Source organism: Belonocnema kinseyi, chromosome 3 (assembly GCF_010883055.1).
Source record: "Belonocnema kinseyi isolate 2016_QV_RU_SX_M_011 chromosome 3, B_treatae_v1, whole genome shotgun sequence".
NCBI classification, from domain to species: Eukaryota; Metazoa; Arthropoda; class Insecta; order Hymenoptera; family Cynipidae; genus Belonocnema; species Belonocnema kinseyi.
Genome location: NC_046659.1, coordinates 59,910,551 through 59,935,387, shown reverse-complemented (window position 1 = coordinate 59,935,387; position 24,837 = coordinate 59,910,551). Strand labels below are relative to the sequence as shown.

The window sequence follows — 24,837 nt, the reverse complement described above, 5'->3', positions numbered from 1 at the left end:
ATCGAAATCTGGAAATATTAAAATCCCAAAATCCTGAATTTATTTCAAAGCAGTTAGCTGTTAGCAGATAGATATATAAATAGAATCGCCGAAGTGCTCCCAGCGGCAATCGTGCACCTTCGAGTTTTCAAATTCAGAAGAGGAGAAATGGGTCGCGCGCGCAACTCAGTCATTTACAGCATCTCCTACTATATTCACACGGACATAGCCCTGTTATAGTATTGGACCACATCTCGTTTCAGATCTGGGGTCACTGCAATGAGTCCGTGTTCATTTGTAGCTTGGCTGCCGAAGTAGTTGGGCACTTGGATTTCTATTAAAAGTAAGTAAATTTAATCTTTCTTACAATAATTATAGATTTTAATATATTTATTAAAATAAATTGCAAAGAAAACATTTTCTCACATTCGATAGCCACCATAAATAAATTTGATTTTGCTAAAATTTGCTTACATTTTCGTAATTAATTTCTAATAATAATAAATTTACAATAATTATTTAATAATTTATATTTCAGAATGAGTGCCTAGGTTTATAATATCCGAAGTACGAATCTCTGTCGGATTCGGAAGAGGAGCATTTTTCCGAGGACAGTGAAGATGGAAGTTTATTTGGAGTAATCAAGGTAAGTTGATCAATGAATAGATAATTTAATGATTTTTATACACCATATTTTTGCCGGTCAAAAAAAGTAAAGCAGTAAAAAGTAAGCAATTATTGCAAAAATAGTATAAATTTCAATTTTTATAAAATGTTCAATAACTTTCGAAGTAATCGACATTTTTTAATATTCTTGGTCTGATTTTCAAGCTATTTTTTCACCGTATAACAACAGCTTATGAGCATAAATCTTAAAAAATTGTTCAGAACATTGTAAAAAGTGGAAGTTGTAACAAAGAAGTTGGAAAAATTGCAATATTCTTTGTGGTAAGAAAAATATTTTTGTAAAATATATGAAACATATAATCACAAAGTTTTTATGAAAGTCCCTCAAAATATGTATTTATTCAATTTTTATTTTAATTACTGACAGATAAAATGTTTTCAAATTCTTCATCAGGTGCGTGAACTGCATGCGCAGAATATCTGACGAACATCGTGCACCTGTATCCATTGAATGCGAGCGTTTAGCCAAGAACTAAGTATTTTCTTGTATTTTTTTAACTATTTACATAATATTTATGATAAATAAATGGTTTTATGGTATTTTCTTGTTATTTAATATATTTACTTTTACTTGTCCACTCTCAAATCAGGAAATTCCCTCTTTGGAAATATAGTAACTTCGAGGGTATGGGAAAAATACTTAGTGTAATTATATTACTTTTATATATTTGTTTATTAGAAAACAAATTTTTTACCTAACAAATCGCGTTGGTTTCGTTGAATTTTATTAAAATGTAAAAAATACGATTTTTCAGAAGAAAACATTTTTTTTCAAACATATACTTTGTTTAAAGCAATTTTTTATAACAAAATGTTTTTTTTTCTCAATTTCAATTGCAGTATTGTATTATACGAAAAATTTCACACTAAAAATACATGTCTGTCGATATGTTTTGAACATTTCTTAATCTTTAAATCAGCTGCTGAAATCGCAAAATCCCAATTTGCACCTGTGTACGGTTCATGGCTGCTGGAATGAAGTGTACGTTAAGAGGGTTAAATTTAAGTAGTATTTAACCAAATCTCTAATTAAAATTAATACATAGTATTAAAAAAATTTCTTTTGTTTTCTTTGAAAGGCTTTTAGGTCCTAAAAGTTTTTATTGGATAGAAATAACTCACAGGGTAAATTACAAATTAAAATAGGTTTTTGTGGTACAAGTACCCTAAGGGTCTTTGTTACTTAATTAATCGCGAACTGGCGTAGCGTAGGGAGGAAGTAACGTCCGGTCCGGTTGAAGTCGATCAAACGAAGTAACATCAGCTGACTTATCGAAGTAATCCATATCAGGCGTCCTCGAGTCGAATCCAACTATCACTTTGAACTAAAAAAAGGTTTTGGTTGTTTGGGAAAATTAGAAAAGATGTAGACTCCTTAAGCTACGACTACGATCGTTCATCAACGATCGATCCCGACGCAACTGGAATTCATACGTCATCCGACTCGTCACTTCTCACAATACCAGAAGACGACCGAGTCTGGAAATCACTTGACGAAAACCGAAAGCAAAGGAAATACAGACTTTGAGTTAAAGTTACGATACATTTAATCGTATCGACTAGCACACTTTATTCACATAAGCAGGTCCAAGAGATGGAATGACTACACTCGTCTGAAACTTGGTTGACACAGGACGCCCAGGAAAAAAGGGATTGAGTCTGCTAAACAAAGAGATATCACGCTACTACCTGAGTACTGACTCCAACGAAAAGCTACGGGACGACACTCAAGACAGAAGGCAAAATTTCAAGAAAAATAAGCATTGGGTGAAAACCATTCTGTTAAGAATGAAAGCCAAAGGTCACTCAAAAGGAATACAATAACATGAAATAAATCATTGACAGGCTTTTTTCGACCGAGTGTGAAAGTTGCAGTACGAGTCGGAGTCGAGGCGTAGCCGAGACGAAGAACGGGTACTGCAATTTACACGAGGTAAAGTGCCACTTAGGGGCCGAATGTCGCACACTATTTTTTATCACTGATAAAGGCGGGTGATGAAAAAAATATATTTATCGCGAGCACATCGAAGGAAAAGCTGAAAATGTGAAATAACGTTAATTACCACACTTCTATAAAAATATTACTCATATTTGACAAGCTCAAGCATTTCAATATTAGTAACATAATTGATACAGTACTTATATTGTTCACACAATGTGCAGAATATACAAGAAAAGGGCGATATTTATTACGACAAAAGATCAACATTTAGAGGGCAGTACACTTTGTCACTTCAAGTTCATGCTTTCCCTAAAAAATATTAAAAATAAAAACTTTTTATACAGATTAGTAAAATAGAATATTATTTTACTTTGATCTCAACCTGTGTTTAGACTGAAATTGTTCTAAATAATAAACGCATAACGAATTAAGCTGAACAAGAACAATTTATTTGTCGAAATATTACTTATTTCAGAGGTTTCCGGTAAACAGACTAGTAATTATGGATACAAAATTATCTCGAAAATCATCTAATGTTCTAATATGCAATTTTCTAATCACAAAGAACATAATTCATTTATTATAGTCATGTATTTTCGAGAACTAACATCGTCAATATTATTAAAGTGTAATGGATTTATTAGAAAATTAATTCTGTCTTTTTCATTCAATCTAAAATCAACATGATTTTTTACTTGTAATTATAATATTCTTTTTAAATAAAGCCTCTGAATCAGGCGATACATGGACGAAGTAAATTGTTTCAGTTCAGGAAAATTCGTTATGCTTTCATTATGCAGACGACTGAGAGCTTCAATACAGAATTTCATGGAGTAAAAGTGATATTTTCATCTATTAGTCTGTATCAAAAGTTTTATTTTTAATATTTTTCAGGGAAAATGTGTCCTTAAAAGTGACAAAATACAGTTTCCATTAACTCCTGCTCTGTTTTGCGGTATAAATATCGATGAACAAAAGATAAGATAAATGTTTATTTTTCGGCCTGCCAGCCCTAAAAAATTGACTTGCTTACACTTTCATTTTTTACAGAAATCTCTTAACACTAACTGTTAAAAACAAACATCCATCCACACCGTATCTCTATGACCGCACGCTCTTATAGCCTTGTCTTCCTCGCTTCGCCTAGCCTCGCACGCATGTGCCTACTTTCTCACTTTGCCTTGTATTGCTAACCTTTGCCTCCATGGCTAATACCTAATAATTATCTAATATTTACAATATTTACCATTTGATTACACCTACTTCCTCTCCTTTTTACAATATTTCCTTTTACATTCCTTTTATTCCTTCCTTCTCTTCTTCTCCATCTTACCCAACACTTCCTTCACCCGTGCTACTCCCCCTTTTTCCCGCCTTTCATGCAAGAATACCTCCATGCTTATCCCACTTCTTTCCATCTCCTCACACTCCTTCAAACAGTGCTCCACTTTTGCATCTCCCTTAACCCACAATTCACACATCCTCTTCTTTCTAGAAAGCCAGAACCTATTAAAGTCATCCATGCATCCGCATCTTATTCTCGCTATAAGCTCCTGACTTCCTTACTGTCCTTTGTCACGCAGACATTGCGCTCTCTTCCTTGGAATAATTCACCCATAGTTCTTGTTAAACCTTAACTCTCTTCTTGTCTCCTCACCGCCTGCCTTCTCTCGGTCTCCATGTCGTTTTTCTTAACAATTTCATATACCTTCCTTCCTCGTGCACTCTTCTCGCTTCATCCATCCGCAATCTATTTGTTTTAAAATACCTTTCCCTTTCAACCTCCATTTCCCATCTCTTCTCCTGTTCTTCTCCTCCAACCAACACTCTCTAACCAGCTGTAACATATTGACAATGTAATTAGTTCCTTGCCAACCTTAGTTTCCACTTGACATACGCTCTTGTATCCTGTTTTCTTTCTCTCTTTCCTTTCATCTTCACACCCCCACTGCATAAAATAAGACACTCGTCACTAGCGACTCAAAAAATTTTATTGTTCTTCCAAAATCATCTGTAAACAACTTCTTTTTTAGCCACGATACCTGTTTCATCACTACATTTGCCTTTCTCGCCCTCTTTTTATATGACCATCCACTCCCTCATTCCTCCTAAACAGGAAGCCCAGGTAAACAAACTCTTTCACCTCCTGCACCGTCTTTCTCTTCCACTTCCACTCACCTCCCATATCCGTTCCACCTCCTTTCCTGAACACCATAACCTTGGAATTTTCCGCATTCAGCACTAATCTATTCTTATCAAGGTATCTTTTCAACCTCTTCGTCATCTCGATTAAGACCTCCTCGCTCTTTGCTAACAGCACCCTCCTCTGACCGTATCTTTCGTCTATTATTATACCACCCTTGCCTTCTCGATCAGGCCTCTTTTTACTCCTATCCACAGAAGCAAACGCAAGTTTAGGATACACAAAAAATGCGTATACTCTTGACCCCTTCTTCGCTAATTTTTTATCCACAACGTGCTGCAGAATTTTGTGATTGTCTATAGTGATACCACATGTCCTAAAGCCCGTCTACATCTCCAGTCATCCCTCTGTATTTTTTCTGCCTGTCTCTATCTTTTTTATTATGCAGTAGCACTATTAAATTCTATCTCCACCCTCTTAGGAATTCGTCATCCCTCCATACTTTCTTCACTACCTCCATCAGTCTCTCTCTAACCTCTTGTGTACTAAACAGCCACGCTTCGTTCTCAATCCCGTGCAGCCCTGCTGCCTTCGCCCTTCTTAACTTCCCTATCTGTATCTGTATCTCCTTTTCATTCAGCCCCACCCCCATCTCTGCCTCATTCGTTTTTCTAATCCCATCATCTGTATTTCTTGAATTTGAGCCTGGAAACGATTCTTTAAAAAAACTTCCTCCACTCCTCACTCTTTATCGTATACCCAGTCTACGCTTCCTAAACCTATTCTTTATCTCCCACACGTCTCCCTCTGTCTTAACACTTCTCAAAGCCTCTTTCAAATCTTTCTTTTTTTCCTTCTTTTTTCCCTTTTCCCCATTTTGTAATTCCTTTTCACCTTCCTTTTCATCTTTTTACTTTTTCTTTTTCACCATGGCCTTGCTATTTCTTTCTTCTCCTTCCTGCATATCTTCTTTTGTACACAGTCTTTCACATTCTCTTCCAAATCCTCGTATACCTCTTCCACCAACTGCCTTTTAAAGCGTACCTACCCTAACTGCTCTTGGTACTTCTCTATCACCGCCCTAACTGCTCTTGATACTTCGCTATCACCTCCCTCGTTCAGCTCACCCTCTCCCCTAAGGACATTCCTTCTCCCCTATGCTTTCCGCTGCTCTACCCTCTTATCCACAACCCTAATGGCTGATGGTTTGATTCCCTCCCTTCCAGTGCGAATCTCTCCGTCTCCTCCCACCCTTGCATATTCATGTCTACATAGTCGTACTAAATGTATCATTGATACCCCTACGTTACTTACAAATGTATATTCTCCCTCTTCCTCCACCTTTTCTTTAATTCATTCCCTTTGAGAGACTCTTCTAATAAATTAATGAGAGATGAAGCTATAGGGCACGATGACTGTGATGTATGACACGAAGCATTAGGAAACTCAATTGAGAGAATCTGTGTCATTGAGATTAGTGATATAATTAAGAACTTAAAAAATGGGAAGACAGCTGTTGTAGACAGTCTTAACGCTGAAATGCTAAAATTTGTCAGCGAGAACATACCTCACAAGTTGTGCGATTTGAAAAATTTATGCATTGCAATGGGAGAGTTCCAAATAACTGGAAAAACCTGATAAGCGTACTAATATACAAAGGAAAGGGAGATAGAAGCAAATGCAATAATTACAGAGGTATAAGCTTTTTGAGTATCGTAAGCAAGATTTTTCTATATATACTTACTCGCAAGATAATGAAAATAACAAAAGAAAAAATATGGGAAGTCCAAAGTGGATTTATACCCTGAAGATCATATGTAAGGATCAAATATTTATCTTCAGACAGATAATTCTTCTTCTGAACTAGAAAACTCGTTTCACAAGGTGGATAAAAGTAAATTTTAGGAAATCCTAAAAGAGTATGGAGTTCTGGATGGCTCTTACTTGTAATAAAAATAATATATGCAGGTAGTAAAGCGAGTATAAGAGCTAATGCGAAATTGAGTGACTGGTTCAATATTATGCCAGTTGTTAGACAAGGATACGTTATGTCCTCATGGCTATTTATTATATTCATGAAAAAGTGTCTGAGAATGGCCCTCTTCGACGAAGAAGGTGTAGATCTAGACTCTAGAGATAATGACGGTACGTGGGATAGCTTTTGCAGATGATAAGGTTGGAATGGCAGAGTCAATCGAGGACTTGCGAAGAATGTTAAGCCAACTGAATACAAGCATAAACAACATGGGTCTCAAAATTAAAGTAAATTAAACAAAAGATATGGTTTGTGTAGAAAGGTGAGAAAACAATGTGCAACATTTTTCTAAATGATGAGAGAACAGAAGAAGTTCATAATTACATATATCTTGGCAGCCTATTCACTAGTTACGGAAAGATAGATAGGGAGTTAGACTTATAAACGAGGTTATCGGTAGAACAGGGTCAATTATCAGAAGTAAGAATATATAAAATAAAACTAAAAGGGCAATACATAATTCTATATTAATACCGACTGTACTGTACGGTAGCGAGACGTGGACCCATCAATAAAGGAAAAGAGTAAAATTAACGCGATTAACATGAAATTTCTGCGCGCGGCAAAACACTGATGGACAAAATTCGTAATGAAATAATCTTCGAATAATGTGGTGTGGAGAAAATACTAGTTGACATATATGAAATAAATTTGCTAAGATGATTTGGATATGTTTAGAGAATGAAAGATAAACGAATGACGAAACAAGTGTATCAAGGTAAAGGAAATGGCTGTATGCCCAGAGGCAAACCGCGAAAAGAATGGTTATAATATGTAAATGAGACCCTTATTCGAAGAAACATAAGAAGCCATTGAAACACAGCTTGCATGAGAAAATCTACGTACGTAAAGAAAGCTGAAGAGGTATGTCAGGACAGAAAAGAATGGCGACGAATAGTTAATAAAAAGTCTGTCAGTGTAGTGAATTACATCTGAAACAAAAGACCTTGGATACTAATGGACCCGATTGGGGAGCCTCACATGAGAACGTTGTGAGGCTCATCACTTTGGATGATCGCAAGAGAGATTGATCAGCAACCTGGGTCGCAACATTGTTGCGGAACGAACGTTTAATTTAAATAAATAACATAGGAGTTCTAGATCAGTATAAAAATCTGCACCCCCTACCCCAAATTACTCTGTTCCTCATTGAGTGTGTCACGCCTACCCCGAAAGGGAAATGGCTGAATCGTATATAAATATATTATCGATATTTCATTTTCAATGATTTGAATGTATTCACAAGTGTCGAAAAAATCCGAGTACTTTAATATTTATATCAATTTTTTTTAATTGTCGCTGTTCTAACTGTCGCTGGTGTAACTAAATAGAAAATTTAATGTGTGAAGTTTGCTTTATGTTGGGAATATTGAAATTTTATCAATCAGTTTAACGATCACTCGATATTTATAAACTTACTTTTTCTTTAAGATGTCATATTGTTCACCGGGGTAATTAATAAGTGAAAATGTTATTTTGTGATTAATAAATGATTTTAATTAATGATCAATCAATGATTGTGTGATTAATTAACAACATTGGTTATTTTTAAAGTAACATCTTTACTTCATAACCTGACATTCAAAATCATAAACGAAACATGAAGAAATATATATAATGCCTAAAAATAATACAGAATTAGAATGGGATGAAGATAGAAAGAGAATGTGACAAAAGCAAAAAAAAACAAAGAAAGAAATGAAAAATAAAATACAAAATTTCAAAAAAGGACAAAATAAAGTAAGTAACCTCAAGTTTATACAAATTAAATAACAAGACTTTTGATTTTCTTGAAATATATGTATTTTTTTAAAACATGTAGGTTATGACTATTTCAATATTTAAATCAACCATTTGTTTCTTACCGCTCTTGTAACATTTTATTATTGTGGGTTGCAACCGTATGCAATTGATGGAATATATACATATATCATTCATTAACAGAATTTCTTTTTAATCAAGTGAATATAGGTGATTACTTCACAGATTTTTGTTAACTCACCTATATGATCATGATCCGAATTTATTTTAAAAGTTAGATTTATAAATTAAAATGTATTGTGTCTGGGACAATGGCTGCTATTAAAATTTTTTTCTAGTACTTTTAAAATATATTTTCTATTTCAGTAGATAAACTTTTTTATTTACTATGATTATTTATAAATAAAAAATATACTTTTACAATTACTCGTCTATTTCCCTTTCAGGAGATGAAAAAACTGAAAATGAAAACTGTAACTTTCTCCATACTGAGAGGAGAAAGGTTTTTAATTTGAATAATGTGAAACAAAACATTAGTATACTGCAATTAAAAATTTAGGCAAATATGTTATAGTGTAATGGTAAACATCAGAATAAGTTTTACGCGAGTCCTAGATATCACTAAGTGCTTTCAGAACATAAAGTCACAGATGATCAGGATTTTAATAGGGATGATGTTAAGCTCCTTTATTATAAGAGAAATTTAAATAACAGAGAATTCATGGAGATGTTATTTATAAAGAGAGGAAGTTACAAAGCTTCTAGGTTTAAAAAAAGATCTCTCAAGTAGTAACAAAGTTTTGGATAGGGCTGAAAATTCGATACATTATTCCTGTTCTTGCTATGAAAAAGAATATTTTATATGCAAATCAATTCTCACGAATAAATATAACCATTTGTATGAATGCGTATGTTATTTATTTTTATTTAGTTTGTTAATGTTAATTAGCATGAGTATCTATTATTAATAAAGATAATTTCCCTATAAATAATCGCTGATAAGGAGTTATAAATTTGCTTCCAAACATGGTGGTCTCTCCTAATATAAAAAAGACGAAGTGTTACTGTGTAATATGTAATTTGACGATAATTCATGTGATTCATACACTTATCACGGATCCTTAGCGATATCATCCAAAGTCCTACGAAATGATGAAGGTTTAAATGTGAATTGAGAAAAAGAAGACGACCTCAGTACTCTCATAACTGGCCAGTCTATCAACACAAATTTTAAATGTATACGGGCATTCGTGTCTTTCTGAATAAATGTCTAATTTCAGTGACGATTCTAATTTCTGACATGAGTATAATTGACTTTCACCTGAATACATTTTTTTACTATAAAATTATTGCGACTTCACGTGCCAAGAGAAACAATAACAATTAAGAATTCAGCGCGTAGACATGGTCCTTTGATGCGAATCTTCACCGTGATAATTAAATTGAATAACAGCTCGTGCGAAGATAAAAGCTTAATCTGTGAACTGTGAACAGGAGAGTGAAGGTCACCATTCAGACATTCTATGTAAGAGTGCTCTTTTTGACTTCGAAACTTGAACAATTCACGAAATTTGAATCTAAAAACACTTCTTATCCTATTTGCAGTCTTATTGGGAAAAAGGTTGATTGCATCCAGGCAACCAAACAGCAAAATCCAGGCCGTTGCAGTACAATGAATATCATCACGAGGTCTAATGGAGGTAATGCAAATTTAAGAGCCAAATTCTGGATTAAGCAATCCTCAATTTCGCCATGTTGAAATTCAGCAGAAGTTTTGAGAACTATCGGGGTCATCTGGACTAACAATGAGTATTGTCTTCAATGAAGTGAGGGAATCAAAATAATTTTTTGTATCTGCTTGTATATTCGTTCAGGTATTAATTACAGAATTGAATGGCTGAGATTTAAAAAAATTAAAATTAACTGTGAATCTCGATTAACAAATTTAAAACTTTTCCTGTAAATTCTTACATGTCCAATCTAATGAATCAATAGATGTAGAAGAAATTAATTTTTCGTTTAAAAAAGATTAAACAAACCTGAAACGAATATGGTGGCACTCAAACTGTCGTGGCATTATTGGCTCCACTTCCGAATTGGGAGAAGGAAACAAAAGAATTCGAAGACAATTATTTTTAATATTCATCAACAGAAATAAAAATTATTAATGAGAAAATGCCTCGCAGTTCGCCTTCGGACTCCAATGTACATAATTTTTAGATGAATCATGAAAGAAATTTTATAGCGGATCTCGAAGCTTACCTAAATTCTGGACACGATTCCGAGCTTGCATAATGTGTGGTTAAGCTTTCGAGATTCCTTTACCGCAATTACTTATCATGATGAATCTATCTCCAAGATTCAAAAACTTAGGTCAATTACGATGCAGGCTGGAAACTTCTCAAACATTCACTTGACAATTCTATTAGGCACTTGCGTGAACTCAAGGTTTTCGGACAGCCGACGACTCTTGGGATAACTTTCTTATTTATTTGATTATTATTAAACTAGACAAAAAGCACGAAAAGAACGGGAAAGATCGTTGACAGGCAGCGAAACGCCAACTTTTTATCAGTAGATTAAATGTTTAAATGAAAAATGTCATATGTTAGAAACGTTTAATCTACGATCTATTAATCAATCTCAATGCAATAAAGCGTTTCGCAGTGTAAATAAAAATCCCTCATAAAAACCATTTTTGAATATACAATAAAATATTTCATGTTTGCTTTGAAAAGGCGATCATTATTTAAACTCATGTTGCTCAATCCCTCTAGTAATCATCCTAAGTGAAGATCCTTACAAAGTCCTCATGTGAGGTTCCCCACTTGGGTCCATCAGTATCCAAGGTCTTTTGTTTCAGGCGTCATTCACTCTACTGACACTCTTTTTATTAACTACTTGTCGCCATACTTTACTGTCATGGCATATTTCTTTAGCTTCTTTTACGTCCATGCATTTTTTCATGCAAGATCTCGTGTTTCTGTTGTTTCTTTTGTCTCTTATGAGTACTATCGGTGAGAAAACTGTAGCCTTTGAAGCTTAACAACTCAGTCAAAAAAAAATGGTAGCGCAACAAAAAACAGGAATATAAAAGCTGATAGTATTCTACGTAAATGAGCTTGAAGACGTTTATGTAAACAAATTTTTGTGCTTAGCAGACTGAAAAATGTAAAAAAAAAAGTAAGGATTTTCGGGTACATTTAAGAACAGTCAAGTTTAGAGCATTATTTCTTATACAAGGGGCGATGGGAAAAATTTGAAAAAATTCAGGAGTATGAGGAAAACTGTTATGAACCAGTTGCAGTTTAGAAATTAAAAAAATAATAAGAATTGTTGGTTAAAAGTACAAAAATTTACAACTATATTATCTTCAGTTCTAATACAGATATTCAAGTGATTCAAACTGCAAACTGTAATGGATAGGCTCTGTATTTATTTTCAATCACCCGTAAGGATGTGTTAGTCTTATTTTTTGTAAAAATCGCAATATTTTTAGACATTTTTTTGTTGGAAAACAAGTGACAGAAAGCAGGGAGGGCCCGTTTTTTTTACTGCCGACCGCTGGTCCCTTTCTTCGACCCGTGCCAGGTGCTTTCCAAGCATTCAGAACAAGGGGTCGAAGAATGGCACCAGCGGTCGGCAGTAAAACAAAAAAAGGGCCCCCTGATTTCTGTCTGCTTTCTTTAACTAATCGTTTGAGTATACTCTTTTTGTGTCTATAATAATTTTTACGATTTCTTTACTCATCGCTAAGACCTGCGATGTTCAAAGTTCTCTGGTACGAATTTTTTTTTTGCTTTTTGAGCAACCTAAATTTCATCATTTCATCCTGCATCACCAGACATTCTTCGTACAACCATGGTAACACACACTTTGATCACCCATCTAACAATGATATCGCAGAAAATAATCCATGCGCCCTGCATATCTTTGTTTCTTATAAGCGCCTCCCAAGTTACCCTATCTATACTCTTGATTATCTTAATTTGAAAATCTATTCGCACATCGAGTTTCTGTAAGTTCTCAATTTTGATTCGCGTTTGTTTTGTTTTCTTGGCTTTCTTTTTTCTCCATCCCCGACCTAAGTTAATTTTCGAGATCATAAGGTAATGATCAGTATTGCATTCAGTACCCCTCATGACCCTTGTATTCTTGACTAGCTCTCTTATTTTGTCATCCGCGACAATAACGTCAATTATGCTCTGGCTATTTGCTTGATACTAGGTGCATATGTGGATCATTTTATGCCTAAACTAAGTATTTGTATAAACAGGCTCTTTTCTAAGCATAAGCTAACTAATTAATTTCCGTCATAGTTTGTTCTTGGATCCCCAAAATTACCTAGTACTCTTTCTGCATCCTGATTTTTTATGCCCACCCATCCATTTATATCTCCTACTAGAATTATTCTTTCACCATGATGGCAAATATTTATTGTGTCATATAAAGTGTCACAGGAGGCGTCTATTACTTCTCTGGGATCCCTATCAACTGGGGCGTAGCACGCTATGATAAATAATATTCTGATTCCTACTTTTTTCTAGCCCACAGCAGTCTGGGAGATAAGAAATCATGATCTCCGAGATGCTTTTTTGCTCTTTCATTCAAAATCACACCTGAGGCATTATTCCTCAACTGCCCCAACTCAAAAAGTCATGTTTTTCAATTGTCTTAAAATTCTGGGAATATGTTCGCCTACCCAACAGTAGTTAATCCACAAACTTATAGACCAGGATTACCAACCCTCCCCAAGTGAGGGGGGGGGGGGGTTGAATTTTCAACCCCAATGCCTGCAGTGGTAGATTCAAACGCCTGTAACTTCCTTTCTAATTACGCGATTTGAAATTTTTATGAGGGTTTTGGAAAGTGCTTTTTACACGCTTTCATCCTATTTTATTATTTATAACAAAAAAATTGTTTAAACAATTTTTTCAATAATCAATAGTTTATTTAACTTTTTTCGCAATTTAGGCATCTACGATTTTTTTTAAATAGTCTCAAAAGAAAGCTTGACTCTGTAACTCAATGAATTTCAATTTGTCCATTTTCTTATTAGACATTTTTCATAGTAAAAAAGTCAAGCTTTCTTTTGAGACTATTTAAAAAAAATCGTAGATGCTTAAATTGCGAAAAAAGTTAGATAAACCATTGATTTATTGAAAAAATTGTTTAAACCATTTTTTTTGTTATAAATAATAAAATAGGATGAAAGCGTGTAAAAAGCACTTTCCAAAACCCTCATAAAAATTTTAAATCCCGTAATTAGAAAGGAAGGTACAGGCGTTTGAAACTACCCCTGCAGGCATTGGGGTTGAAAATTCAACCCCCCCCCCCCCCTCACTTGGGGAGGGTTGGTAATCCTGGTCTATAAGTTTGTGGATTAACTACTGTTGGGTAGGCGAACATATTCCCAGAATTTAGAGACAATCGAAAAACATGACTTTTTGAGTTGGGGCAGTTGAGGAATAATGCCCCCTATATGAAAAATGAAGAATAATTATTTCATAATTCGATATGTGCCTCAGGTTTCTGTCAATTTAATATTGACTATTTTTCTTATTGAAATTATTTTCTGAAAACTCAGTAAAGAGAATATCATTTTTTCATAGTGTTAATTCTTGAAATGGAAATTCATAATATTTCGTATTTAGAATACTTTTTCGTCTTCGTGTTTTAAATACTCGCATGATAATATTAAACTTCGGTACTATAATACGAATAAGTGTAATAAAACCAAGGGTTTCCCTATTTTGGTACGATATTATACTAAAATTTAATAAAATTTTTTAATATATTCTAACAAAAGGTCTCTCTGTGTAAAAGAAGCAAATAACGTATTCAGAAATGCCTAATCCAGTGGGGCCAAAAAGTTTCTGTGGATAAATTATATTTTATATTTAGGCGTCTTTTTAATGAAAGGTTTTTTAATTTTGCGAAGGTTTGTGTATTTGGATTCTTAATAAAAAATTCAGTTATTTGGTTTTTATTTTTGAGTATCATTCTTTTAAGATTTTTAAATTTATCGCACAAGTTCTTATGTCTGTATTAAAATTATGGAGAAATAATTTTTAGTGGTTAAGCATAATTTACCAAAAATGTTTATAACGTTATATACAAATGAATGAACAAAAGTTATTTCTGGGGATTGGCAATGTTTAGCTAATACAAATCCAAAGTTTTTATATAAAATATAAGAGAAATTAATGTTTCATAAAGCATGATTGGAATTAGATGCCATTTGACAATTTTTTAAACAAAGTTTAGAAATAAAATCACAGTTCTTAACTATGATACTTAAAAAATTAACAATAATGATTAATTATTTAGATAAATTTCCATAAACAAATTCGATGTTTGACTATTTTCCAACGAGTAGGCTCAATTTTGTACGAAATCAACTAAGACTGTCTTTCCAATGGCTTGTCGCTATGATACTTTAAAAATCTATGAGAATTATTCGAGAAATTATTAATTATTTCTAAATTTTCCCTGAACAAAATCAGAATTTGGCCTTTTTTTAACGAATAGGGTTAATTGTTGATTCTGAAACCAATTCCGAAGACTCTTTGTTATACAAAATTGAATTTATTCATTGAAAAATATCTAAACTGTAAATTTGTTTCTAAAATTTGTTTTAAAAAATGTCAAATGGCCTTTATTTTTAATAAATCGTAATGAAACAGTAATTTCTCTAACATTCGATATAAAAACTATGAATTTTAATGATCTAAAGATTGCGAATCTCAAAAAATAACTTTTTTCATTTATTTGTTCATCCAAACATACAAATCTTTTTCAAATAAAAAAAAAATCTACTTTTTCATCGAAAGTTTTCTGCCCCACTGTGGCGCCACGCCGCTTGGCCACAGTTTACGGTATTCTTTCAAAAATTATGAAACAACTAGCTGTGTCATTGTGGCGATGGCTTCGCCACACGGGGACACAGGGGACGGGCGCTCTCTAATTAATACTACGTATCGAGAACAAACGGAAATCCAATAAGAGTTGTGTAAAGTTATAAAAAAAATATGAAAACACATGATAAAGAACTTTCTATTACTTAAGACTAACTTAAGCTATGAATGAACCATGCGTTTAAAAGTCAAATTTTGTATTGCATTTGATGTTACTTACGTGTTTTCTTTTGACATTAAGTTTGAACATGAAATACTGGAATGGAATCAACACAACATTTTCAGCATTTATCACAGAGTTTGGGTTTCAAAAATTCGAAGTCGATAGCGAAAAAAAATCCATTTTTTCACAGATTACAAATCATGTGTAAAATTTGTACAAAGCTCATCGAATTTAGTTTTTAGAATTTTGAAATCAGTTGTGAAATTCCAGCATAACTTGTAAAAAAATTCCAAGGCACTTTGGCCTCACCAAACTTCGCATGTGCCCTCCTGAGAGACTTTGGCATATAATACATTTTATTCCCCTTGATTATATATATTTCAAAAACTATGCCCCCGCACTCCATAATCCCACAATACTCTTACGACCTGCTTGGGATTCCCAAGAATATGTTTGAAAAATTTGATGTCGATTTTCAATAAAAACTGCGGCGATGCCCCCGATATTCACCCCCTTATAATATTTAGACCTGTCGGGAAGCCCAAAGAATATGTGTGAAAAATTTAGTGCCAATTGACAAAAACTGGAATTTCATAAGCATCATACGTTTTATGCCACTCGATTGTGTGTATATTAGGGTGGTCCAAAATCATACCTGTTGACATTTTTTTGAGGTTAGAGGATGCCAATCCCTCCCCCCTCCCATTTTGTGAGGTTGCCGGAAAAAAAATTCCCTCCAAGTTTGAGCCAAATCGGTTAATATTAAAACGTGCCGCAAAGGCCCTGAAAATCCCATAAGATTAACATGGGGAAATTTTGATTTTCGAAAAAATGGAATTCAGCTTTCTGGATTTAAACTTAGTTTGCGTGAGATATGAAAAATTTATTGGGGAGTCTCCAATCAATCATTTCCATTAGATTACTTTATATTTTGCGCCCCCCCCCCCCTTGTGGAGCCCCAAAAATTCCCAAAAAACTGAAATTGACAGTTTGATCCAATATTGACATATAAATGCTCTTTTTTCCCTTTTTTGCAATAAATTATTTTTGGTTTGGAATGTTTTTAAGTAATTGTCAACTAATTGACAATTGTTTAAACAATTGTTAAATATATGTTCCGTTATGTCTTAAGCATTTGCTTTAAATACTTTGAGGCAGACATTTTCTACTGGGTGTTTTCTCTTGAAAATTTTTACTTGGGGGTGTTCGGGGTTGTTGAGTACGAATCTGAAGTATTTAAAGCAAATTCTCAATACATAATGGGACATATCTCGTAACTTCAAATTAGCGTAACTTGGTAAAGAAAAATGGTAATTGAACTCAGCGGCTCTCAAATTAAAGAGAAAGAGCAGTACTAGATAATACGACTAAATAAAAAATCCTAAAAAAATTTGGTGTCTTCTGTACATAACCTCAAAAGTAGCCTAAAACGCCATTTTTGGGTACATAACCTCAAATATCTTAAAATCCTGACATAATGGGCCAATTCTGACCCCGGATTCGGATTCTACGTAAAAAATTACTTCGGAAAGGACCCTCCACTTTCCAACAACAAAACCATGTTGGCCTGTGTTATTAATTATCCTAATTTTATTGTTCTAGAGCATCGCGAAAATGGGTACCCGAAGATCAAGTTCCGGAGGGGGCCGCGGAAACGCTGGAGTGCTCAAAGAGAGAGCAAATATGTCATTCATGCTCGTTGTCATGTTTTTTGCTGTATTTGGAGTAATAGTTCTAACGGAAATTTTTCTGATAGACGAAAGACATGGATCCAATGTAGGAAATACTGGAGCCCTTGGGGGCCACCGCAGTGGACATCGATTAGCGGCAGCACCTGATCGGCCAGATTACGAAGAAGTGGGAGTAAGTTCTTTCTAAATTATCATACGTAATCTAAGGCTAACCGACGTACGCGGGGTGAAGCAACGCACCTGCAAATCTGAATTTATGAATGTTATATTTGTTTCTTATAGGTAAGAAATATAGCGGCTTGCAAATGAACATAGTAAAACTTTATTTGAAAATCTAAAAGAAGTAATATTGTATTTTGAAAACAGAATTCAAGGTGCGCCGCTTTCCCCGACAAATGCGCCACTTAGCAACTTTTTTTTATAAGTATGCATACTTAAGAAATTTGCGAAGAACACTGCTATAAAGAAATGTGAATTATCTATTTTCATACTTACTGAGAGTTCCTTTATGTATATTAAAATTATTGTAAAATTTAAAATAAACAATTCATATAAAAATGAAGAATTAATATTTTTGAAATATTGGTTACGATGAAAGCTTCTTTATAATATTTTTCTTTACATTTTTATTTTTACATTTTTAGATATTAGGCGAAAAAATATTGATATGTATAGTTGACCAAGAAACGAACATTTGAGAACGGCAAAAAGGACTATGGTTTAATGCCTGCATTTCCTAAATGTTTGTATGTTAAACTGAAAATTGAAAACTGAAACTGAAGATTGAATAATTTCTATTGAATTTGAAAAAATGAAGCAACCTGATGTAACTAACCCGCTAAGAGTATGGAAAGTAAAGAGAGTATATAAATTCTAGAATGGACAAAATTATGTGTGGATTTTTTCTTTTTATAATTTTACCCTGCTTTTTCTGATAACAATAAATTCTATCCATTCCTAACTACTTTTTTATCTTTTTTTTCATTTGACGCTATTTTATACGTTAACAATATTTTATCCCCATTTCTATGATGTTTTGTAACTTTTTGTTCATACTTCTTTTTCCTAAGAATTGGCTCCTTTTTACTCCGTTTTATCACATTCCTCTTTCCATTTATATCCAGTTTTATTACTGTTTCTTTATTCTCCCGATTCTCTCGATTCTCCCCTTGGAGAATCGAGGACACGAATTCTCATGCTCCCAAGCCACGATGTGATCGTCGTGTAGAGGGGCGAAAGGCATTAAGGCCAACAAATCCTCGAAAACCGCGGTCTGCTCTGCGGAGGGCAAACTAAAAAGAAGAAGGGGCTCGATTCGCGACCCCCTTCAACCCGCCACCGAAATTAGAAGGCTTCTTAGAGGGCAATCCACCAGAATCGGAGCACAAAAGAAGAGAGACAGAAAAGTGCGTCTCTCAATCAGTAAGCAAGACTCACCACAGGGGGCAGTGGCGGCAAGTTCTATGTCTGGAGCAGCTCATCAGGCTCATCTTATGGACAAGAGGGAAAAGGGCTCCAGAGAAAATCCCCCAAGTTGGGAGTCGAAACGACAGAAGACCCTGGTGAGAGTTGGCGCGTCGGGTTATACTGAAACCTGTCTAGCTCTCGAGGATCTGGACAGGTTAAGAGGGAAAATATCTAAAGAGGTTTCTAATTAGAGATCTCGCGAGGGGCGCGCCCCAGGTTCAACCACATCTTCATCAGGTCATGGGCCATCGTATTCGAGGCTGCCGAGATCTGCTTGAGAGACTGAATAGTGTAGATGCCCGCAACATTTAGGCTCAAAAGGGACTAAACCTGGATGTCAAGGGGACAGAATGTGTGCACAGGTACCGCAGAGCGACTATACTGATTCCCGGTACCCCTGAGAATCGGATTACCGTTCTGGGTCTCCTTAGCTTCCAGATCCTTCCGGTTGTCAACCCGGAAGGATGCCGATTTCCGGGCATCGGCGGTTCGAACCATACGAATGCCAGTGGTGCAGAGAGGGCTCGCCCTATCCCAAAAACCATTGTTATACAGAAAAGGATAAGTAGCTTATGAGAGTCTGGCTCCATATATAAGGGGCCGATCGAGATTTAGAGATTCAATTTTGGCACTGCCAGGAGAGCAGGCTTCCTCTGCTGTTGGGTTGTGATACGAACTCTCATCATACAGTGTGAAGGAGCCAAAATATTAATGCCAGTGGAAGAGATTTAATTGAATATCTAGCGGGCACTGAGGTGCAGACTCTAAATTGAGGTAATACTTCTACATTCCAGAATAAAAACAGGGGTGAGGTTCTCGATCTGACTATGTGCGGAGGACCTGAGGGGCATGGTAGTGGACTGGAGAGTTTGTGATGAGGAGTCTCTCTCTGACTAAAAGTATATATTGTTTCAACTAAATCTAGGAAAACCTGCGGTTTCAAAGCTCAGAAACCCGAATGGTGGAATATCGAGGGTCCACAAGATCCTAGGGAATACCCCGGAAGCTTGCCTCATGCTAATTAAGGCTCGAAAATATCGAATTTGTCGAAGATGAAGAAGCAACGCTGAACCACCTGATGGAAGTTTAATTCCCAGGTTTGCAGCGAATATGAACCGACAGAGAGGAGGAGGGCTGCGGGCAAGAGTCGGAGAGGACCCATTGAAATTTGGCCGTCAAGGTCGTAGACAGCACAAAGGAGGAATGAGCCGTAGGGTCCTTTTGTTACTTAAACTTACCAGGGGCGGATAGTTCTATCCAGCGCTTTTACAAAAAGACCTGACAAAAGGTCCCTCCACTGACGACAATATTTAAAGCAAAAATTGTTCTAAAAAACGTGCCATCAGCATGGCGTGATGGTAGAGCGGCGTTTATTCCCGAACCTTGAAAGGGCAAAAGACTACTGCAAAAAATGTTCGACTGATCAGCTTGTCTTTTATTCTGAATACGTTGGAGAGGCTGGTTGAGAGATAAATCAGGTGCGAAGTGCTTTTAGCCTCCCCGCTACGCATAGGGCAGCATGCTTTCAAGGCAGGCTGCTCGGTAAAAACGTCACTCCATGCTGTAGTAACTAAATAGGAGCAGCAGTTGGAACAAAAGTGGTATGTTGTAGGTACATTCTTGGATATAAAAGGGTGTCTTCAGCAATACCACTCAAGAATCACCTGTGGAGAGGCATTGGGGTGTGGCGTACCAAACCTACTACATAGTAATCTGGATAGGAAGTATGCTACGCCAAAAGAGACTTAAAACCAGATGGGGAGAAGGCTTAATTAAAGGAATAGCGCCACGGGGCTGTCCACGGGGGCGTGACCTGTCACCCCTCATGTGGTGTCTGGTAGAGAATGGACTCCTTCGTGGGCTTAATAAAGAAGGGTACGATACCCAGGGTCATACAGATAACTTTGTACTCCTAGTCAGGAGGGTACATCTGAAAACGTTGATGGGTCTGAAAAGGTCTGCGCTGCACATTGTAAAGCTCTGGTGCGATAGCTCAGGGCTCTCTGTCAGTCCGGAAAAGGCCAGCATGATCTGTATTTTGTGGTGTGAGGCTCACGTTTTCAGATTCGGTGAAACATCTGGTATTAATCTAAGATAGCAAACTGAACTGAGCAAAGCACCTGGAGACCCAACGCAGGTTTTGTTATTATTTTTTGGATATGCAGGAGAGCATTTGGGCTGAATTGGGGTCTACGGCCTAAAATGCTTGCATGGTTCTACTCTCCTGTCCTTTCCCGAGGTTTTTTCATGCGGCCGTCGTCTCGTAACCACAGGCGCATCTTAAAATAATGCAGGATAGGCTGCACGAATTACAGAAGCTAGCGTTTTGGGCTCTGAGGGGAGCAATGAGGACTACACCACCGCTTAGTAAAAGTAAATAGATGGACTCGGGGGACTAGACACACTAGGCTCCCGAGTGACATCAGCACACTGCCGATTCTAGAGATGAGGCAAGATAAAAAAACAAAACGCTTTAACTTCACCAAGGCTTTCCCCGTTTATGTTCCAAGCAGGTATATGTGGAAAGAAAATGATAACTCGCTCCACCAAGGGAAAATCTGGTATACAGATGAATCCAGGGGAGGGTGGGTCAGGAACAGGAATCTATAACAGCGCGAGAAGGAGGGAGATGGGGTTCCCGATTGTGAAGTATGCTACCGTTTTTCAGACGGAGGTCCTGGCCATCCTTCGCCGTGCTGAAACATTATAAGAAGAAAATGCTGCTGTCAGACAGATTAAGATCTGTTCGGATAGCCAAGCGACACTAACTGCAGCAGGGAAACCAGACATAACACCAGAACTCGTTTGGAAATACAAAATGGCAGTTAAACCAACTTGCAGGGGAAAAAAGTGGCTCTCATATGGATTCCTGGTCACACAAGGATCAAAGGCAACGAAAAAGCAGACCAAGTGGCAGAATGCGGAGGGGCAATTGAACACATAGGATTGGAACCGGTAATGGGACAAGCGTCTTGCTACGTCGGTCTTGTCATCAGAAATTGGATCCGCACACAACACCGGTAAGTGTCGGAGGTGTTTCACGGGATTTCGAGCTCTCGAGCGAAAGCCCGATTTTTCGGGTAACTAACTACTCAATTATTAGCAATAATAACGCTCGGAATTTTTTTCGGTGGTTTAATTAAATCAAGCAACTCAAAAACTATCGATAAGTGTAAAAATCTCGATTTCGATTTTTTCTAGAGTAAGTCCCCTTTCTTCGGCGCATGTTACGTATGCACAAAATGGGATATAACCCCACGGCAGAGAGTAGGAAATGCGGTAGAGATGATTAAACATCCTTACATGTTTTATGACAGAGACCGGCATTAGTTAGGCTATGGCAGGAAGCCCTTGGGACCCATTTAATAGAACCTGAGGAAATTAAAACGCGATCGATGATTAACATACTGGGCTTCATCAAGAGGTCTCGGCTCAACAAATGAAAACGAATAGTTAAGGGTGTGTCACAATTGGCTTTATAGCTTGAGTGCCAGGGAAGCTCCACAGGGGCTTCCCGCCCGTTTTAAAATTATCTAACTAACTCTCCCGTTCTCCTGCCATATTCTATTCCTCTATCCAATTATATTTAATCTATTTTATCTCGCTTTAAAATTTTATTCTTGCATGAAAATACTTTTATGTTCATTGAATTTTAACCATTTTAAAATATATTTAAGTTTTAAATGACACATTATACCTTACTTTTATTGCCTAGTACTTCTGAACTGCACATAAAAATAATGCAATGCGTGTAAACTGGAATGCATGCTTTCAAATTAAAAGATTTTTTTATTCAAGATGCTTTCGAATTTAGAAAAATTGAATGAAGACAAATGATAGGAGTAAAGTTAACGTGGCTGGTGTGCAATTTTTAAGGCATACATACAGTAAATGCTATTGGACAAAGTCAGTATTGAGAGGATTCTCAAAGAATGTAATATAGAGAAAACCCTGTTCGACAAATGTAATAAACATTTGTTGAAATGGGTTGGTCACGTTGAGAGAAAAATGGTGAGAATGTGTGAATAAGATTCCAAGGTGACAAGTTATAAAAAGCCATAGAAACATAAGAGCTTGAATAAGAAGATGTATGGGATTAAGGAAAGCAAAAATTGTATGGCAGGACAGGAAAGTGTGGAGAAAAATAGTCTATAAGAAATGTGTAATTAAGAGTTTAAGCAGATAGAGAGACGCCTGAAACGAAAGACCTTTTGGATACTAATGGGCCCGAGTGAAGAGCTTTACGTAGTAGGTGCGATTAGAGTAAAGAATATGGACATTACTGACGGCATTAACTGAGCGGTGAATCTTTACTTAAAAAAGTCCAGATGTTAATTAATTTTGAGCGCGGATAGCATTCGGATATGTGAAAGTCTGCTATGTACGATCAGGTTGTGTATCTGACTCTAAAAATCACTGTCGAAAAACTGGTTGAACTCGGGGGGGGGGGGGGCTGTAGTTTTACTTTCACCTGTCCAAACGTCCAGGCAAATGCGAGTACTTCTAATAAAGGCGGGTGCAGCCGTAGAGTATCACGGGTTGTGAGTACATTCATACAGTGATTTTAAGCCCAATGTTACTTTAGCAGCTACAGTAAGCTGTATATAGACCTATGTTTCGTCGAGGTTCTAAAATAAAGGGTATCGTACAATATGTTTCTAACCACAGCATTACGGGAGTTAAATGGTCCAGCCTAACAAGGCATTAATAATGGATCTTACTATATGATTATCAGTAAATTTGTGTATTTTTTCGGTGATCCATGACACATGATGAATTTCAGAGACTCTTCACCTGGGATGATTGCTAGAGTGATCGATCAGTGACCTATGTGGAAGAAGTAACTCGGAACGAACGTCTAATTTAAATAAGGAGCAGGGGAATTATAAATTAATATAAAAATTGTCTTATCTCCTACCCCTCCCTTACTTACTTTTAGCATATAAACTGCCTAATCCCCCGTAGTAAAACGAGGCTGAAACCGGGGGAGTTACGCTTTACCCAAAAGATATTTGGCTTAATGGTGTTATAATAAAAAAAAATTATTTTCGAGTATATATGTGTCTAAGTAACGCGAGCACTAGTATGATAAATAGGAGCAACAATTTGACTACACGGAGCAAAAAGATAACTTGACTCACAGAAATGTAGTACTGATTACGTCGAATCAAATATTGTTTTGATAGAAGAAAATTTTTCTTATCTCAAGAAATAGTGTTTTTCAAATAAAAAACTCACTTTTGTTATAAGCAAAATTTCTTTAGATCAAACAAATATTAGATTGGACGTATTCAGTACTACATGTCTTTGAATTAAGTAATTTTTTTCAGTGTAGAAGAGTGCTTCTATGTGCCTGCATTTTATGTTTATTTTAACTATTTTTTGATAATCGAGCCTAGCGCGAAAGGTGTATAAAAAATGCTTTGTACTTGTTCGGACTCAAAAGAGAATTTATCGCGCATGACAGCTGCTGCCAATTAAGCTCCCGACATCCGCTGACAATGATTTAAGCTCCGTAATCTGATAATACGAACCATCCATCGATTTTATCTGAATTACCCTTGATACGTTTTTATGCATTCGATTTTATATAAGCCAATGATAAATACCACCGTGAAACATTCCGTAAGGATTGATTTAGGAGTAGGAATTTAGAAAAATGTGCACATTGAAAATTTCAATTGTATCAATTTTGTCTAATTTTTTATGATATTAAATATTTTAACACATATTTGTATCAGAATAGTTTTCCTGGTAGAATAAAATTCATCATTGAGGATGTAAAGTTTGTTTCTACCAAGATACTGAAATATTGAGAGGAGTTAGCGTATGAACATTGCTTTGATTAATGGCGTGAATGTTGACGCTATAATTATGGTTGTTGATGGGTTTATGTAAGGATATTGAATCCTCTTTTAATTTCCAGCCGTTTTTCATCCTGAACTAGAATTTTGTTTACTAGACAAAAAATAAATATCCATAAATTTAACAATGGGTGCGTTCTAAATGGAAAACTGAGTTTTCAAACTATCAAAATTAAAAAATTATATAT

The 24,837-nt window shown here is 35.8% G+C and overlaps 1 protein-coding gene across 2 annotated transcripts in view; it reads left to right on the top strand.

Moving 5' to 3' along the window:
* LOC117169137 overlaps positions 1-24,837 on the top strand; it is a 150,157-nt gene that overhangs the window by 95,128 nt on the left and 30,192 nt on the right. For both annotated transcript variants that reach the window (XR_004466613.1, XM_033355330.1), the window contains exon 3: positions 17,230-17,490. Coding sequence is in view for 1 of the 2 variants with exons in the window: in XM_033355330.1 (XP_033211221.1) it covers positions 17,242-17,490 (249 nt within the window). In the remaining variant the exon portion in view is untranslated. The remainder of the gene's footprint in view (positions 1-17,229; positions 17,491-24,837) is intronic.